This window comes from Saccoglossus kowalevskii, chromosome 13 (genome assembly GCF_978046115.1).
Source record: "Saccoglossus kowalevskii chromosome 13, keSacKowa6.1, whole genome shotgun sequence".
NCBI classification, from domain to species: Eukaryota; Metazoa; Hemichordata; class Enteropneusta; family Harrimaniidae; genus Saccoglossus; species Saccoglossus kowalevskii.
The window spans coordinates 15701920-15722652 of NC_140653.1; the positions used below are offsets into that span (position 1 = coordinate 15701920).

Consider the following 20733-nt stretch of genomic DNA (forward strand, 5'->3'; position numbering starts at 1 on the left):
AATGTCCTTGTAAGAAAGTGTGAATCTAGCCAGTTTTACCACAGGCAATATACATGGTATTCAAAAAATGCACTTCTGAACGCTCAGCGAGGTTAAAACTCTAACAAAGGGTCACATGAGATTCTCTTCGGTTCTCTGCTTTTCCATACACGACTGCTCTATATGTGGTCGTGTACACCCCTTGGCAAAGTTTTCAAGTACAGCCCACCCTGATCTTCAACTATACTGTAGACAAATTGTTATAGATGCGATTAAGATATCTAGCTACTTGATTCTGTGAAGTTTCTTTAATTGTAATAAAACCCAGAAAAACTAATCAGTATTGGATGCTACAGGCAAGGTAGTGACCTCATGATACTGCGTTGACCTGGAAACATAACATGCCTGTACAATTCATTTAATTTGATCATACTTGAAGTCATCTACTGAGTCAACTGGTAACATATTGTTAAACTATCCGTATTAAATGGTAAAGGCATGCACAAATTAAGAAGTATTTTCTCTGTAACTAATGAAGTTAGATGGCTTCTCATTTTATCTGTACTTGTAAGTACCAAACTAACCAGTCTTTTGAACTGAAAGAAGATGACTGTTCAAAAGTTGTTTTTGTTGCTGCTTCTGTAGCTGTTGCTATTGGATGTGGTTTTAAATTTGTTTACTTCTCATAACATAAGTGAATGGAAAGAAATTACACAAGAGGACATGTTTTTTTCCCATCCTGCACTGGTGAATATTGTGTTAGATACAATAGTTTTCAAACTTTTTTTGACATTAAGTATGATCAAGTATCGGCCTAGTTGATTTGAGAGAAGTATGCTTGTGTTAAGATATTGTAAAAAAAAAAAATATGCAAAATACACAGAGAAATGTAAGTAATAGGACTAGGGTTTTCAAATTCCAGTGTGGCCGCTCAATTTTATATCTCATTTTCATGTTTTTATTGACATTCATTCCGGTCTATTTGTTTCTATTTGTAGTCTTTAATCTGCATTGGTCATGCCTTGGCCTGGTCACCCTGGTCGGCATGGAGTGAATGTTCCCGGACCTGTGGAGGTGGCGCTTCCTACTCACTCCGTGATTGTGATCGTGATCGTGATCGCCACGAAGACTGCGCCGGAAAATCAATTCGATATCGAACATGCAGCACACAGGTGATTTGTAATAATTTGAGCATTTTTAAGGTTATTTACAATAAGCAAATTAAATATTGGAAGTTTTAACTTGTTTTATCTATTTTTCTATAATTTCTTAATTAATTGTAGACCAAAGGTTTTAAAAAGGTTTTAAAAAGTGTGAAAAAAAATTATGAAGGTTTATTTTGTGAAAGCTGAAAAGAGTTGACTTTGGAATTCAAATTTGAAATTTATAAAATTTTATAAGTATAAAACAATAAAATCCGTAATTTTAATTCTCTCTGGTACCTATATAAATTTATTATACTGCCCTCAATAGGATTAGTTTCACATATGTATGAACTTGCATGAAAACAAAATAATACATGTTCATTAACTATAGAGGGCGGTATTTCACTCTGTAGGCATGTTGTTCTGGTTCTGCTGATTTTAGAGCACAACAGTGTTCAGCTTTTAATGATGTACAATTTGGTGATGTATCATTTGAGTGGATTCCAAAGATCGGTAAAATGCGCCAGCCATGTGCTTTGATTTGCCAAGCAGTAGGATATGACAACATTGTTGAGGAACTTGCACCAAAAGTACTAGACGGTACTCCATGTTATCGTAATGGCAGGGATATGTGTATAAACGGTGAATGCTTGGTAAGTATTTTATGTCTCACATCATTATTGGCCGATTTAATCTGTGTAGTTTAATTTTTAATCATCATCAGTGGCATTCATCATTGTATGTTCCTGTCCACACAACCACTGTTGTTGTTATTTTACTTTTGAAGTTATTCATTTGTTGTGACAATTACTAGGTATATGCAGTGTTTTAAAATACTACCTTCCTGTGTGCCAGAGATGGGTTACTCTCCAGTCTGACTAGTGAAAATTCCCAAAATGTAATTTTAAATCAATAAATAGTAAATTGAATGGAATTAGCACTGTTCTCTTCTGATGATCAATACGAAAATAGCAACAATTAGCATAGTGACAAAAATCATGTTTTAAATGGAAATCTCACTCAGTGTAAAACTTCGGTTGACCTTACGACCTGCTACGTTCAAACTAGGGAAATCTAATTACTCGTTTTGCATATTGGCACTTATCACAAAATGTTGAGTTGATTCTAAGGGATTGATCTTCCAGCAAAGTGAAAGTGACTGCACAACACATTTGAAGTAAAATAAGTAAAAAAGCATGCCCTCTTTAGTGCGATATCTACTGCTGATTAATAAATGACTGTTACCCCCGGTAACATATTTTACTATGTTAAGCCATACTTACCTCACACTAATTGGTTGAAGTTCTTAGTCATTACTCGATCATTTGGAATGGAAGCATTTGAAAATAAACTTCAATGCAAGACTAACAGCTTTCTTTCAGGACTGGTAAAATTTGAGTTGCCTGCCTTGGTGTCTGAGTTCAAGAAATGTCAAGCATTGGGATATGGTTATGATAGTAAAACATCTGTCCTTATCCTTGTTGTTATCGTTGTCATTGTTTACTACCACTCTCATCACAATTATTGGTGTTGTTATCCTCTCCCGCATGACTGACATTGATTACTTGTGGCTGTGTGATAACTACAAATTTAATTTTTAATTTTAGCCGGTTGGTTGTGATTATGAATTGAATTCCACTGCTGTTGAAGATGAATGTGGAGTCTGCAACGGTGATGGTTCAACGTGTAAACAAATAAAGGGAACAAAGAAACTTTCAGCGGTCATTGCCAGAGGTATTTAAACTTATCATTGTCAGTATAGTGAAACATGTCATGAAAATAATCACATCATGACTATATGAATATTTATTTTTCAATGGTAGTATTTTAATTTTGTGTGTTGTGCTCAGAACTGAATGTGAAATTACATGGTTTGGTTTTTCGTAGAGTGCGTAGTATAATATATATAAAAGGTATGTTGTTTCAGCTAAAGAACAATAACCTACTAGGGGCTTTTGGTAACTATTCCTCACGCTGCGTATCGCATTTTCAATTGGCTACAACAAATTATGCAACTTTTTCACCACCAATCGCTGAGAGGAAATCCAAAAAGTTATTTTTATTCTGAGTAAATCATAATTTATAATCATAAAACCTCACAGATATAAGTGTATTTTCACTTCTCCCAAAATCAGAATAATATTAAGAATTTTTCTTGTCTTCACCCCATTTGCCAATTGGCTGAAGAAGGTGGTAATTTACTAAGAAAAACATTATATCTACCCATTCATCTGCAGATTTTGAGCAACTTTATTTCTTTGAGGACTACTCTTAAGCCACTACAAAATCTGATGACTAAACTGCTTTAGTTTCAGAATGCACCACAATATTTTAAGAGTGGCAGTTTAATTTTGATGTGTTGACAACACACAAAACATCAAAAAAAACCAGAGAGCTCTCAAGTTTAACTTCCTGTTTATTCCGCCATTTTCAGTTACACCAATGGCACTACTTTTTTCATAAAAATACACTCGGGTGATCAGGTGACATATGACACCATTACAAAAGTATGTATTCAGACACATGCAATAAAGTAGTCCCAAAAACGTCACACAGTTGTTGAATCATGTGCGAAAGAATCATGAAAAAAATGTGCATTATTTACTTTTTAAACATGTATAAATTTTAGTGAACATGCCGTATGCAAAGACTGCTTGCTGTATTTCAATAAATATTAGTTTTCTCTATTCATGAGAATTTCTGATATCCAATAAAAATTCCATATAATATATTTATCATAATGATGTTTGATGTATTTCTCAGTGATTTGTAATTAACTACACATAAAACATACACATTTAATTGGTAAATAAGTTCTTGATATGAAAATCTTCATGTTGGTAAAGTACTGCATATTCATATGTTTTTATGTACCATTTTCGGTATCGTTAAATAAAATAATTGCTATGCTACATGTACCGTACAAAGTTCATTTTGTAAATAAGAAAATTATTTTGTTTTGTGATAAAAACTGCTGTAGAGTGCCCTCTATAGTCAACTCTCAGTGATTCTTAAAACAAATTAATTTGACAATCGCAGGCATTGAGGAATTGATGATTTTACCGGTTGGTAGTCGCAACATCAAGTTCACCCATAGAGGGCGAGCTCACATGGGTGTAAGGGGCCAGAAAACCAGGAAAGGACTGAATCAGAACATGCGCTATTTAACAAAGGCAGGAAAGTACGAAATTGAAGAAAATTCTGTGGATTTTTTCCTCACTCGCAGTGGAAAAGAAATCATCAGCTTAACAGGACCAACCAAAGCTAACCTAAGTATGACAGTGAGTATGCATAAACCATGCCCAAATATGGTATGTAAAATACATGGACGAGGCAAGCCTATTAATGGTGACAACCGATATCTTTCCAAATATAAACAAATCTACAAAAATGCATACTATAATGAAAAAAAAAATCAATCCTAATCATTTTAAGATTTAGACAAATCTAACAGAATACCCCAGATTCTAAAAACAACAAAAAACTCCCGAAAACTGATATTTTAACAAGCTGGATGCACAGTACAAGCACTATTTTCACAACCCTGGAAGTTTCCTATCTTTTCAAATGTAGACCATTTAATTTAACGCACCACTAACAAAATCACTAACATACTGACTAGAGATCTTGTAGCACATTCTATGTAGTACTTACTGATAACAATAATTTTTTTTGCAGCTTTAGCATATTATCGTTGCTGTAGTAACCAATCTGGTGTGTTAATATTGTAGTAACTGTGGTTTGTGGTTTTCTGTAGAATTACAATGCTATATATACATATATAATATAATTGCTACTTTTTGCACTGTTTATTAGCCCCTTGAATGCCAATTTCAATTTATGTCACCTTACGAACAAATATTTTTCAACTATTTTGATCAATACGTGTAGCCAGTGTGAAATTATGTCCACTAGGTTCAAAATCAACTCAAAAATTAAAAAAAAATGCGTAAAAATTTGAAAAATGTTCCACAATAATTTCAGACGGTAAAAATGAGGCATTCAAAGGGTTATAACACACCATATGCTGCATGCATGTATATTTAAGGTACTATACACTGAAGCCAGCAGCAAGCATGAGAAGGTGCACTACCAGTATCATGTGCCCAGGCTGTTTCTGTGGCAGGATTTAGGATGGACACAATGCTCGCATACTTGTGGAGGAGGTATGGTGTGATTTTTTTTTGCTTTTTCTTTTGGCCTTCGTACGCATAATTAAAGGGCATATTTGTTTATATTTTTCTATCTATGTAATATGAGGGTGAAACAACATTTACTAAATGAATACACGGTTTAAGTACAGGCATATGTAGATTTCTTTAGATTAATTTCCTAGTTGAATAATAACTCATTTCTAAGGACTTTTAGAATAAGTCCATATGACGTGACATCAGAGTGTTCATTTTATTATATGACCGACATATTTCATAGTAGGTGAGAAATTCTATAGTTTTCTGTATACTTTCTGTACAATATGGCAATCAAAAAAACAAATAGTCAGTTGATTTTGTCTGTTGTCTGCTATAACCTGTTGCAGTACTCATTTAGTGCAATGATGTTCATTTTACTTCTTTTATTACATAGATTGAGAAAAATATGACAAAAAATACAGGTGCTTGTCTTATCACTTGTATACAGGCCATAATATTAATTTTACAGCAAAAAAACCACACATTTTTGCATTACTTGCTTGCTAGTTGTTAGATGGAGTTAGAAATGTAAATGAATTTGTAATGGTAATGTTCTTGCTTCCAAACTTTTGCTAACATTTATTTTAATTGCTACTTCTGTAGTCATGGAACTATGGTGGTAAATTTTCAGAACTCATTTCCAGGTGATCAGAAGGGGTGTAGAAAGCACACATTCTGCGGTAGTTGTCGCAATTACCGGTAAACATTAAAACAGTAATTTGAAGAAAATTTGAACTAATTCGCATCAGTATTTCTCATGTTAAAGATGAAATAATTTTCTCAATTTCTGACAACAGATTCTATGATGTCATACTTTACCCATAATCCTTTGCTTGAGAATCAAGATGGCTGACGACATAATATCGATGAAAAGTTGAATATCTAGAGAATGAAAACTGATATAAAAAACTGTAAATTGCATTCTCCTACATTTGTGAAGCTTTTTCTTTAGGGATCATTATGTTGTTTGGATTGAGGTTCCCTTTAAATTTTTGCTCTTAATGGCATGTTCACATGTTCCAATTATATTACACAAAAAAGTGTGACATCCAAATAAAATAGGAAAGTTTTGAAGCCACTGACAAAAAAAAAATCATCTTTTGAATTTTCTAATTTTAGTTTTTTGTCATTTTTGGTAAAAAATACTATTTTCAAATTCAGATGTTACTTTGTTTGACTGCACATGGCATGCACTTTGCATGGGATATCACAAAATATTTTATAATATAACTTCAGATAGTCGTAAAGTCCTGTCAAGATGTTTTAAATATAGATTACTGATCTGATGGCAAAATGCACGTACCGGGGGGGGGGGTACATGCATATACTGTCAACGCTTGCAAGTGCAATTAGCGCAAAAAGTATTTTTTTAAATCGGCCAAAATTCATACTTAATTGTCAGAGAAACAATGCAATCATAAAACAATAATTTTCTCTTATTTAATACATTTTTTTGCAATTTCTGTAAAATTTTCTATTAAAATGTTACAATGCAACAGAGAAGATGCAGCTTCTATTAGAGCATCAACACATACAAGAAATGGTGAATTTTTGGTTCTCAATTTTTCAAGAAGAGTGGGTGTGACTTCTGTTAATGATGCTGCTTTTAATAAAGGTTTTATGGTAGTATGGATTCTGTAATGTAAGAAGTGTCGATATACTGCTGTCTTCTCAAAAGATGATCAACAATAACAACAGTCCAGTTTATGTTGTTGAAAGAAAATTTTTGTTTCTGCTACTTTGATTTCTTTGAAATTAGAAATATTAATTTTTTTCTCAAGAAACTGACCTTTGGTTGCATCCTGGGAAGTGTTACTGTGCATATTTGTTTGTTTTGGTTCAAGCTCTCTTTGTATACCAGTTCAAATAAAAATATAAAAAACAATGAATGACCAATAAATTTATTATTTCAAAAACATGTCCACTTGTACATTGCTTAACATTCTTAATGGGAAAATTTGTAAATTTCAGAAGAACTACAAAACATAAATTGAAATAGTAAAAAAACATGCCTGCCCCATTCACCCATTTGCTTGCCTATCTGCACAAACCTGACTTCCTGTCAGTGGGATTACATGTACTTTCAGGGCTCATACCACTAATTGAATTTTCATAGACGACAATGTTAACATATGACGAGATTGCTATATGTAAATGATAAACAAAGTTGAAAACATGGCTCAAAAATGGGAAATCAACATGCCAGTAATCAACCACATGAAAAAACTAACATGTTGGCCAGTTCAAACTCTTGAAAATCTCAGGTAAACAAGACACACCTACTGTATTTGGATTGCACCTAGAGAAATCACTGTAAAAACACCAAGATTAGAACATCCAAATACACACAGAATAAACCCACAGGTACACAGTCGCTAAGTAATAAACACAAGACCACATGTTAGTCTCACCTTTGACCCAGGTGATGCATGCCCTCAAATAGGGCACACCTGAAAAAAAATATTTAAAAACTTTCATTGGTTCTTCAAGGCATTTAAAATAAGGGCTACCATTGGTCATTGATTGATTAGTGGCATGAGACCTGAAAAATGGAATGTCTTCGTGTAAACTGCCCTCTAGCAGGAGGAATGTGTAATTCTATTGTTTTTATTGAGAATAAACTGAAAATGCTGTTAAAAGTTTAAACCAGTTTTACTATATTAAATTTGTGATCAGTAAATTTGACTGTGCATATTCACTGGATTTGCCTGTGAAACAATGAGTTACATGTATATTATTATTTTTCCACTTCACATGAAATTAATGTAGCAGATTTCATGAAAGTTAAACATTAATTGATGTGTTCATAGTGCCAGTATTAGTTTTATTGTGAAATAGTGGTTTCCTTATATTCTTATGTTCATCTTCACCAGAATTTAATTTTTCAGAGAATCATGGGTAATTTATGCAAATTAGTAGCATATTTATCCTCTCCACTCACCGAGTACAATTCACTCTGAAGGTGACTTCTAGTATAAAAGAACTATTTGCTGCAAGGCTGACATGTTTTCTATGACTGGAGATCTTACATACATGTAGCTTGAAATTCAGGAAATGCCAATTCATAAATCAATATAAGATAAGATAATTCTTTATTTCAACCTTATAGTATGAATTACATATCTATTTTGGTTTATAAAATGTAATAAAGGTGTTAAAATAAACATATCAAGTTAGATATCTAAAATCTACTACAATACAGTTACATGTAATAATGTAAAAAATATATAACTCTGTTTGTATTTAAGATTTGTGAGTGATTCTCACTGTAACTATGCATGTTATTAGATGCATACAAAGGTACATAAAGATAAAGTTATGTAATTGTCATAAGCACATGATGAAGATCCATCCAGTAGCAGTGAAAAATAATCAAGGACAAGAAATTGTCATACATGAAACGATTACCAGTATTTGAATTTATACAGAAATTACTTTTGCACAAAAAATGGTTGAACAAGCATTTCAAAGATATCATTACCAATATCCTAACACCAGTCGGACCATTCAGAGAGCAGCTTGTTTGTCAGCAGGTGTTTTCAAAGTATCAAAATCTGTCTTGTACATATGCTTTGACTCAACTGCAACTGTGTGGCTGGTGATATGACGACTTCAAGATTGGTGACTGGAAATGGCAACTCCCCTTTTAAACGTTTGTCTTAATGCTGCATTTAAATCACTTTCAGGATGTTGTTATTTATTTATTTATTTATTACATTGTTCACTCTTTGTTTTTTTTCTGTTTGGAAAAGGAGAACAGGTAGCCAAAGTCAAGTGTGTGGATGTGAGAACTGGTGAAGAGGTTGATGAAAGTGAATGCCAGCCGAATCACAAACCATTACTTCAGCAGAGGGGTTGCAATCAACAACATTGTCCACCCAGGTTAGATGATCTAAAGCATTCCCCTAGTCGTATTATGGTTGTTGTTTTGCAATCATGGGACACAATTAATATCCTGCCCTGGGTTGAACACACATGTCTTGAATACTCTAATTAGGAGACCAATTCTGCACTTTTCTTTGTTGGTGCCTTAATTGATATTACAAAAAAGGGGTCACATTTGCTAGACAGCTTTGACATGCATATGTACGGGTAGTCTGAAAATGACTTTCATGGAATTTTGTTCATTAACAAACGGCATTATACCATCAAATCGCAAACTTAAGTAGCAAGAATTAAACTGCTTATAGTATGTATATTGATTACACAATTTGCTATCTACGCCAGCCAAGATACAGTAAATATGTGTTTACCCTATCCTTTTACGCATGGTCTCGTGGGGATCCCAATAGGTCGATGCTACATAACCATTCGATTGATGACACTTTATATGTCAACAAATGTCAAAAGCAGCAAAAGTGATATTCAGTGCTCATAACTCCCGCCATTTTTAGCTCCGCTGTCGACTTTGTCGAGCGGAGCTTATCATATGAGTGATTGTCCGTCGTCGTCCGTGTCAATGTTTTACTTTTTCGACTTCTTCTTGAAAACTATAAGCCTGAATGCTTTGATACTTGATGTATATGTACCTTGGGTAGACCTCTCTCAGATTTGTTCATTTCATGATGATATCTACAATTCTCTAATTTTGGTGAATATTTTTGTAATTTTTGGTAAAAAGTGATATTTTTGACTTCTTGTTGAAAACCGCAAGTCCAATTGCTTTGATATTACATATATAGGTACTACATGTGGACCTCTCTCAGATTTGTTCATTTTGTAATGACATCTTTAATTCTCTAATTTTGGTGAATATTTTTGTCATTTTTGGTAAAAAGTGATATTTATGACTTCTTGTTGAAAACCGCAAGTCCAATTGCTTTGAGTGGTTCTAACTCAGATTTGTTCATTTCATGATGATATCTTCAATTCTCTAATTTTGATGAATATTTTTGGAATTTTTGGTAAAAAGTGATATTTACGACTTCTTGTTGAAAACCACAAGTCCAATTGCTTTGATATTACATATATAGGTACTACATGTGGACCTCTACCAGATTTTTTCATTTTGTAATGATATCTTTAATTCTCTAATTTTGATGAATATTTTTGTCATTTTTGGTGAAAAGTGATATTTTCGACTTCTTGTTGAAAACCGCAAGTCCAATTGCTTTGATATTACATATATAGGTACTACATGTGGACCTCTACCAGATTTTTTCATTTTGTAATGATATCTTTAATTCTCTAATTTTGATGAACATTTTTGTGATTTTTGGTGAAAAGTGATATTTTCGACTTCTTGTTGAAAACCGCAAGTCCAATTACTTTGATATTACATATATAGGTACTGCATGTGGTTCTAACTCAGATTTGTTCATTTCATGATGATATCTTCAATTCTCTAATTTTGATGAATATTTTTGTAATTTTTGGTAAAAAGTGATATTTTCGACTTCTTGTTGAAAACCGCAAGTCCAATTGCTTTGATATTACATATATAGGTACTACATGTGGACCTCTACCAGATTTGTTGAAAACCGCAAGTCTGATTGTTTTGATACTATACATATTGTTCATTTTCTAATGATATCTTCTGTTCTTTAATTGAAATGTGCACTGCTAACAGCAGAGCTATCTCAGCCGAGAGACTGCTGTTTTTTCTTTTTGATGTCCAAACCGTCTATGTGTTAATCTTATTTATTTAATATCTTTATAGTTGGGTATCTGATCCATGGAATCCATGTACCAAATCTTGCGGTGGTGGTATGCAGTTTAGAAACGTGCTGTGTGTTGAGATGACTCCATCTGGTCTTCTGGTTCGAGTAGAAGATACCATGTGCTCTGGTGCTAGGCCTGCGCTACAGAGAGTTTGTAATATGGAACCATGCCCTATGTGGTATACAGAACCATGGTCGCAGGTATGAATAAGATTTAAACAAAAAAACATCAGTATAATTTTTGAGAAATTATTTAATACTTTACCTCCAGGGATAGCCAAATGTGTTTGGGAGATATATTTTACTGACTAAAAATAATATAATTTAAATAATTTGTAAAATACAATAAATAAAATTAATTTTCACTGAAAGGCTTTTTATGTGTTTTCTATAGAATTTATTTTCACTAATTTTTATGAGTTGATTATATTAAATATACGAAGAAGGAAGCGTAAATTGTGGAAATAAAGTATTTTAAGTAACTCGCATTTGATATATATAAAGTATGTTTTCCATGCAAAATTTATGTAAAAATTATTTTTAAGGTCCCTGACGTACTGTAACATCGATGAATAAAATGTTGTTTTGAGAGGTTACATGTCATTGGGATGAAGATTCTTTTTGTAATTCTCATATGAAGGATGGATCTTTATTATAAACTCAATATTACATCATATTACATCAATTTCAGTGTTCTGCAACCTGTGGCCGTGGTATAATTTACCGTAGAGTATACTGTAAAAACCATGATGGAGTGATCGCACATGGATGTACGTCTAACACTAAACCATCTGAGGAAAAACATTGTTTAGCGTCTGAATTGTGTGTGAAAGAGCAAGGTAAATACAAGTTGTCTTTACTCACTCATACTCACTACTCACTAATACTCTCCACTCATTTGTTCCCTTCACTCACTCACTCACCTCTTACAAACATACTCACCATTAACTCACTTGTACTCACACGCGCATTTATTCAAAACTTGCTCGCTCATACAAACTATTAATCTTTATATTTTATATGCTTTTAAAAGTATTGGAAATATGAAAATGGAACAGTAATTTTTGATAATTGCATTGAAATAAATGTTGTATTTCATTTTAGAGGCTGGTGTAATACGAATATCTGGTCCAACTGTCATCAAACAGAGCCAAAGTATTCAAGAACTGTCTCAGGCATCTTCAGAACCAAGGTAAATCTCTATTACTGTGTGCATACACAGTCATTATCAATAACATACCAGTAACATACCAGAAATACATATGGCTTTGGCCCTGTATTGGTGATGCGTCACATATCCACAAGCGATCATACACATGTAATTCCAGTAACAAAAAAACACTTGTGGTTAGACCCTGTTGTTACATTTTGTATTGCCAATAACATGGGCGTACGATACCAAAAACACTTAATTTTCCACTGTGCCTGTCATATTGTTAACTGCTTGTCAATTGGAAGTAGAAGTAGCAACTTCAAGTTTCTTTTTTCACAGCTATGTTGTTGGTGAATGGAGTCTATGCAGCAAGACTTGTGGTCCTGGAATTCAAGTTCGTCCAGTGTCTTGTCAGGTGTACTTGACATACAGCGAATCAACAGTTGTCTTAGATGATGACCAATGTTTGACCATCAAACCAGAAGAGAATCAAGAATGCAACATCGGTAGTTGTATGAATTACGGCGAGAGTGAATACCCAACTGTAGATATTGAAACAGAGATATATAAAGACATATCTACATCAAACTCAGTTGAGAATTCAGTATCTGTGTATGTTTGGCAGTATAATGGATATACTGACTGTAGTAGATCATGTTTGGGAGGTAAATATATTTGATTGTCATCAGTTGGTATGCACTTTGATCTTTTCTATAATTTTCAAGATTACTGTACTCTGTAGTTGCATAACTATCGAAGAATTTATAAGATTCGGGTATGTAAGGGCCAATTATGTTAGGAAATCACACACGAATTGAAGAAGTCATGAGAATAATTAGCATATAATCAGCAAGTCACAAGAAAACATTTTTTCTATAGATCCTAGTAGAAATAACCGAGTCTGTGAAAGAACTAGTTTTATATCAGATTGTTTCAAGATGAAAGCGTGTAATACATGCATTTTGCGTTTTTGCATGCAACAATAATCTGACTCATTTCTATTTACCCATTTCCAATCACCCACTGCATTTTGTGACGCTAATAGTCAGAAATTCTTTTAATGACTCGCTGAAATGGAATCACTTTGTAACATTCGAAGATCACAAGCATTTGTTTCTCATGAGAGCTTCATCGCATATCATCGTACATGGTTATTAAAGCTGCAATGAATCCTTAGTACTAAATAATATTGAAATATCTGTATGAAATCTGACTAACTGAAGCATGTGCCAAACTTTAGTTTCTGCGCTTCCACTTATCCATTTCCAATTGTTAATTACATTTATATTTGCCTACAATAAATTGCAACTTTCTCCACCAATGGGTAATAATAATAATAATAATAATAATAATAATAATGATAATAATTGTTTATTGCATTTTTAGAAATTTCTTTCAGTATGTAGCAATAAAAATATTACCGGTAATCAATACAAATGAAATCGATACAAGTTAGTAAGATGAATTTTAAAAAGTAAATACAATATTTTAATTTAAAATCATCACATGTTTTTTGTGTATTGTTAGAATGCCATGAAGATGAATTGTACAACATGCTTAATTTAGGTTTTGTCTGTTATTTTCATTAAAAAATAAAAAAAAAATTCATTATTAGTTTCAATGGTCATCATATACAGTAAAATCTGTATTAGAAACCGCAGCATTAAAATGGTACAATGCAATAGAGGGGATGCGGCTTCTATTAGAGCACCTACACATATGAGTAATGATGAATTTTTGGTTCTCAATTATTCAAAAAGAATGGCTGTGACTTCTATTAGGGATGCGGCTTCTAATACAGATTATACAAAGCAGAAATGGAAATTAAATACAGAAATGTAATATTAATACAGAAATTGAAATTAAACATCAGGAAAACTATTGCTTCATTAATTTGCATATAAGATAAATTTTTGTTTGTTCATTTTTGTTTTATATATAGTTTGTTGTTTTTGATATTTAATATATGATTTTGTTTTATACGTGTACCTAGGCATCCAAGATACCATAATCGAGTGTTACGATATGGTCAAAGATAAAGTGGTCTCAGATACTTTCTGTAATTTTGATGAACAACTACCCACAGTGCAACATCCTTGTAACAACATTCCGTGCCCACCTGAGTAAGTAGGACCTCACTGATAATAAGAGAATCATTTTCTCTTGTTCATCATGTCCACTATTCCACTCATCTATTTGTAACAATGATATTTATAACAGTGAATAGAAATGTAGAGGGATTTGAAATACTGAGATGATCATAGAGGGTCTCCTGTCAGACTAAACTGAATAATGAAACTCAGTTGAGTATTGGTATAACATATATTATTATAGATCTATCACCATAACGCCATAAGTTACAGCGTGCCGAATTTTGCGGTATTTTACGTCACATCTACTTGCGCTGCACATCGGTCGATACCGCTGTACTGTCTTCGCGCATAGTTTGAGGTATCCTTGTAAACACCTCATAGTATTACCCACAGCAATACAAGTAAATAACAGACTGGAATCCTAAAGAAGCAGTAAGCAACATAATACAAAGTTGGCCTTATATAGCAGGATTCATGTGAACTTTTAAAAATAACCTGCGCTCATTGATCTCATTGGTCAAAAGTGAAAAAACTAGTCAATCTAGGGTTAATTTTGCCGTAAGTTTTATATATAATCATTTGAGATTTGCAAAGTCACAAAAGACAATGATGGTGTTGAATGAAATCTTCACCAGGAACAAATTAAAATATTTAAAAAAATGATCATATACCATATGAAAATGATGTATGGTAACTGATTTATTTTGGAGGCCTTCTAAGTTAAGGAAAAGAATTCTGGAATTCAAAAAACAAAACATACTCGTATATGTAGCTATATTTGGGCTATCATTGATCAAGCGTTTATTTAAATGAATGCTTGTATCTATTCCTATTGGATCCAGGCACCATATTTATGTATTCTTGATTATCCTGAAAATGACGGTTATTCCTGGCATCATATTAAATATAGTATTTCTTTCCATGTGATAGATGGGATGCTATACAATATGATGACTGTTCAGTTAGTTGTGGTGGTGGTGTACAACAAGCCGTTATTGAATGCATCCAGATTTTGGCGACTGGTAGTGGTAATACTATACGTGTACCCGAAGATTTCTGTACTGAACCAAAACCCAATATTACAAAGATGTGTAATCACATTGACTGTCCGCCGAACTGGGAAGTTACTGAGTGGTCAGAAGTAAGTGTAATCTCAAGATGTCACACATGAATCTGTAATTTTAAGTTTCATTATATTTTATAGCTTGTATTTTTTGCTCATCAATTGGTACTATTAAATTTTTGTTTTGGTCACAGCATAAAGTAATACAATCTTCACACTTGGTGTAAACAACACATTTTACACTTTTTGTATACATTGCATAAAATAAGACCGCTTGAAGTGGTGTTTAGAAGTTTACTGCCAATGATCTCACAACAAATGGATAAATTGTGTATAACTGGGCTATGTGTAGTTCCGACAATGGGTTTTGAATTAATCATGTTGGCTTAAATGTTAATACGGTCTCCAGGATCCACCCATACAGAACATTATACAACACAGTGACTACTTTGTATATCACTTTTAACTTGTTTTTGGTGTCAATTCAGTTCTAGGGTTCTTACATTTGAAATTTATTTTGTTCATTATTCACAAAAACTTTTTCCTCTTCAACATCCTTCAGCTCACAGTTTTCAAAAGAAGATGGCCTTAGATGATTTAACTATTAGTATTTTGATCTTCAAAATTATAATAATATAAATATGTTTTCCAAATACTGAAGCTAGATACTTTTCTTTTGACATTGTTAATTTATCTATTAGTCATGGCTGAAAATTAAAGGAGCACTTTACATGTATGTCATTCTCAAGATTGTTAAAATTGATAACAGGGACTATGTCATGTATAGTAATTTTTGCTGCTATGCCATAAAACACAGACTGAGTCAACCCAATGACACAACCTGACACAGCAAGCATTTTCAACACCATATGCGCATAATATTACTTGCCTCAAAATTGTTGTTTTTGAAGAATTGTCTCATTCTTCAAGGTGATCATTTTTCCACAATCAACGTTTAATAGAATATGATTGCTAGACCAGGATTGTGCGGTGGTCTTCATAGTTTTCTATTCTGTATAGAATTCGTTTTTTTTCACCAAATGATGATCAGCACTTTCTCTTACATTATATTAAATCAAAGATGCACATTAAAAATATTGAAAGTAGTTTTTATGAGCTGAGTATTTACTAGAGGCTGGAAACAGCAACATGTTTTGAGATGAACTACCGCAATGCTATTGGTCAGTATGTTGTTCAAATGATGCATGTGGAATGGTTTCTATGGCAACATACTTTTGATTAACAGCATTACAAACTGTTTATTACAGTGTAGCCAATCATGTGGAGATGGTATTCAAAGTCGTGATGTATCCTGTAAACAATTGCTGGCATTGGGAAATAAGATAGATATTCCAGACGTTTTCTGTGTGGAAGACAATCCAGCCAATCAACAGCCATGCAATACTCAAAGCTGTCCTGCTTACTGGGTACCACAGCCATGGTCAGAGGTATGTGCAATAAAAAAAACATTGAGTATCTATCATGGAAAATCTACTACATCCACAAACAGGATTTTTACAAGAATGCTAGATGATGCTAATAGACTTTGTTCACAAATGGCCTCCCACTGCAGATCTCACTGAGAGTGAGATCCACATGACTTGTTTTTGCCCCTCAAATAGTGGTCCTTTCTCCAAGTATTATACAGTACTATACACTTGTGCATGTCACAATTTATCTATGTTTTCATATTACCGGTATGTATACTGCCATTATTTTTTTCATCACCAGTTCCCTCTATTTATCACAATTCACAAAATTGTGATGTTTTTAGTCTGCGTTTTAATAAGAGTAGGATAAAACAGCCAAATTTTTCGAGTAAAAACTAAAAATTGATTCAAATTTTGTCTGTTGTCTTCAAAATTACAGTTTAATTTCCAGAAATATTGAAGAATATAAGAAAAAAAGTGAAGAAAATTTGTGTGAGAAAGTCTGGTGGTGAAAAGTTTAAATTCTAATAATGACATCATATTTTCACTGATTTCTTTTCAGTGCTCTGTAACATGTGGTGAGGGTTCCAGGATCCGTGCATCTATATGTATGAAGCCAACAACCACTGGTAGTATGGAGGAAACTGATTCCATTGAGTGTAATAAGCTAGAACAACCACCTATAATATTACCATGTACTGGACCACCGTGTTATGGTAAAAATACTGTGTACCATATTTGTTCTATTAGAAGCGCATCCCCAATAGAACTATATTTAATTGTAGTACGGTATACTCAAATAAGTATACTACATATTTTTGACCATAGAAATACCTCTGTAATTTTCATAAGCATATGTGCTACTAATAGAGCAAATATTTATAACAGCTTTAAATTTCTCTGAGATTTGATTTTATTGAACAGTTTTGACAGTTTTCATAGTTAGTTCATCATATTTAGTAAATTCCATATTACATAAAATTAATAGGTGATTGACCACTCTTTGCAAGATCTTGCGTACTGCGTGAAAAACACAGACCTAACATTTGCCACAAAAATCAAATGATTAGATTTTGAACTGATTGATAAATTTATTGTTTTATAGCTCAATGTTGACATGCTGAACTTTTAGAAGGGAATATGGTGTCATACACTTACTCTATGATAATTTACCATTATCGAATGTGTATAGCACATTATTGAGTTTGGAAATGCCCAAAAAAACATTTCACATTTGTCAAATCCCACATGATGTTTGCTGGATCTAAAACTGTAAATGTTTTTTCTAGAACCTCCGAAATGGAAAAAAAGTCCTACTATACTAGGTGAATACAGCAAATTTGTTCAAAAACACATGGTCAACAAACTTTACTTTACAATTGGTGGTGAAGCAAGTGTCTTCCAGGAAGTTACAGTCATAATAAAATGCCCTGTGAAATTTTGGAGGAGGGCTTTGATAAGATGGCAGAGGAATTTTGAAAATATCGACAAGAGAAACAGAAAGATGACGATTTTAAAAGATGGCCGATTACGAATCAGTCATGTGGAACTCAGCGATGCTGCTGTGTATTCGTGTGTTGCTAGAGACGTCTCACAGAATTTCACACTTACAGTACAAGGTAAGTGTTTTATTCCCAGATTAGTGGTAAGGCTACTTTTAAGGTTCATTGGGGGACACTTGTGTGCAAACTGCAAAATTGCTTTCAGATAAATAAATGACAAAGAAGACATATCATACTTTATTTTAGCTGACATTTTGTTTGTTCTGTAAAATTTAAAAAAGAAAGTATTTTCACTAAGATTTTATTCCACAGATAATTTCCTTCAGTGGAAATAGTAAAATAAATTCCAAGTGAAAATAAATACTTCGCAGTACATCATTGGAACTTAATAACTAACTTTATACTTTAAGAATAATTCTAACTACGGTAATGACACTTGTGATACAGGGTTAGATTATTTTCCAGATTACAATAGACTACAATTTTTGTTCGTTTCATCCATGATATAATTTTAAACACTGAATTGAGGCAGTGATGGGGTGAAAATATTTTACCAATATATATTTTTCAAGTCAGATTCAGTTGAAAATTAACGCTATGTTGTATTTGCAGATGTTCCCGTTCTAGAAACAGTATCAAATTCCTCGGTTGTGAGGTGAGATTTTCCATTATGATTCATGTAACATTGCTAAACAGCTTCTTGAGTTGATTTCTTATAATAAATGCATATATTAATAAAAAATTTTCATGCAAAATTTCAAATTTAATAACACTACTTCTTTGCTGCATTATAATTTGCATAAATTGAGACTTAAGTTGGCGGCCATTTTGAAATTGCAGGTGGGGAGTTGGTCGATGGAGTGCCTGTTCAGAAAGCTGCGGAGGTGGATATCAAATACGTAGAATATATTGTGAAGGACTTTTCCAAGATATTAATTCATGGAGTGAAATCCGAGCTGTTTTGTGTGAGTCACAACCAGTACCAATCGACCAACAAGAATGTAATACCCAAGAATGCCCACATTGGGAGACTGGGGAGTGGTCTGATGTGAGTAAAGATAATTTTTCATTGAAACTCACCAATAGGTTTATCATTTTTAGACATTAAAGTGCATGTTGAATAATCAATATGCAAATTAGGTAATCAATATGCACATATTTTGTATTTAAATTCCAGTTAAGATTAATAGTGTAAACAGCATATTCAGTTGTTTCCCATGATTCCCTAGTGCAGTCTATTTTCTTTTCTTTTACCCTAATGATAGAGCCTTAATGTACTATTAAAGACAATGATCTGAACACAGTGTTTGTTAATGTCTAATGATGACAACATGGATAAACAAAATCTGCAAAATTTTATTTTTCTCTGAATCGTGGAATTGAGTAAGGCATTTTAAATACAGTAAAAAATTACTAAATTTGTTTTCTTTTCTCCTGTAGTGTAATACAAGGTGTATAAGTGAGAACACTGCCACCCACAGGAGGACAGTCAAGTGTTTGGACCACAATGGAAAACAAATTGCTAATAAAAAATGCAATACTAAACTCAAACCCAAACATAAAGAACATTGTCAAACGACAAATTGTGAAGCAATATGGCATCCTTCAGCATGGACCCAGGTAAGATGAATATTGTTTAAAGGCAAATCTTTTGTGCATAGTTAATCTGAGAAATTGGGGAATTTTAATATCTGTATCAGTTGTATAGTTAACCATGTCCTATTCACAAAGTTTACAAATGTACAGCCATTCCAATCAAATCCTTCATAAAGTAGGGGTTATAAATACTGTGAACAATTACAAATCTACATAGAGACAAATAACAATGTATGAAATCACAGAAATAAACACATAGGCAGAACAATTGATGCCAAGACCAAGAGTTGTATAAATAATAATAAAAGTTACAAACCTTTTACTATCAGCCACTAAAACATCATGTTATCTACTGAGATTTTTTTTGCATACACGAGTCAACACATCAATGCACACATCGATACTGGTAGGGTTGGCAATGACATTTATAAACGTACCCATTTACCCGCAATTTATACTCCTCCTTATCAAACAACCCATAAAAATGAGTATTTGAACGAACATTTTAACAGACTCAGAATCACCATTAGTTGGAGTTGATGCAACTGCTTGCAGATTTAATAATAAATATATGATTTTAATTTATACCATATATTAGTGTTCCTCATCATGTGGTACTACTGGTACAAAGACGCGAATGATAGGATGCGTGTATCGGAATAGAAAACAGCCAGCTGATGTACAATATTGTAATCAAAAAAGAAAACCAGAACTTGTGACAGCTTGCAATAGAAAACCATGTGCACAGGGTAAGTTAAATTTCATTAATATGTTTACTTTAACATTGCTTCTTTGGCATTATTTCATTTATATTATTTCCTTGGCATTGTTTCTCTGACATTTTTACATTAACATTGTGACATAGCATTGTTATACAACATTGTTACATTAACATTGTTTAATTTTCCTTGTCTTATTTAAT

At 32.9% G+C, this 20733-nt stretch overlaps 1 protein-coding gene across 4 annotated transcripts in view; it reads left to right on the plus strand.

Annotated features, from left to right (window-relative positions):
• LOC102800798 (ADAMTS-like protein 1) overlaps positions 1–20733 on the plus strand; it is a 68459-nt gene that overhangs the window by 43760 nt on the left and 3966 nt on the right. For 3 of the 4 annotated variants that reach the window (XM_085506958.1, XM_085506959.1, XM_085506957.1), the window contains 17 exons: positions 978–1151; positions 1538–1777; positions 2732–2858; positions 9067–9196; positions 10974–11175; positions 11666–11813; positions 12079–12166; positions 12467–12792; positions 14121–14250; positions 15151–15361; positions 16552–16731; positions 17276–17429; positions 18003–18332; positions 18828–18870; positions 19056–19263; positions 19656–19835; positions 20410–20560. In XM_085506958.1, coding sequence (XP_085363084.1) covers positions 978–1151; positions 1538–1777; positions 2732–2858; positions 9067–9196; positions 10974–11175; positions 11666–11813; positions 12079–12166; positions 12467–12792; positions 14121–14250; positions 15151–15361; positions 16552–16731; positions 17276–17429; positions 18003–18332; positions 18828–18870; positions 19056–19263; positions 19656–19835; positions 20410–20560 — 3022 coding nt within the window. Of the gene's footprint in view, positions 1–977; positions 1152–1537; positions 1778–2731; positions 2859–5097; positions 5291–9066; positions 9197–10973; positions 11176–11665; positions 11814–12078; positions 12167–12466; positions 12793–14120; positions 14251–15150; positions 15362–16551; positions 16732–17275; positions 17430–18002; positions 18333–18827; positions 18871–19055; positions 19264–19655; positions 19836–20409; positions 20561–20733 lie in introns of those variants that run through there. The other variant, XM_085506960.1, reaches the window with a different exon arrangement.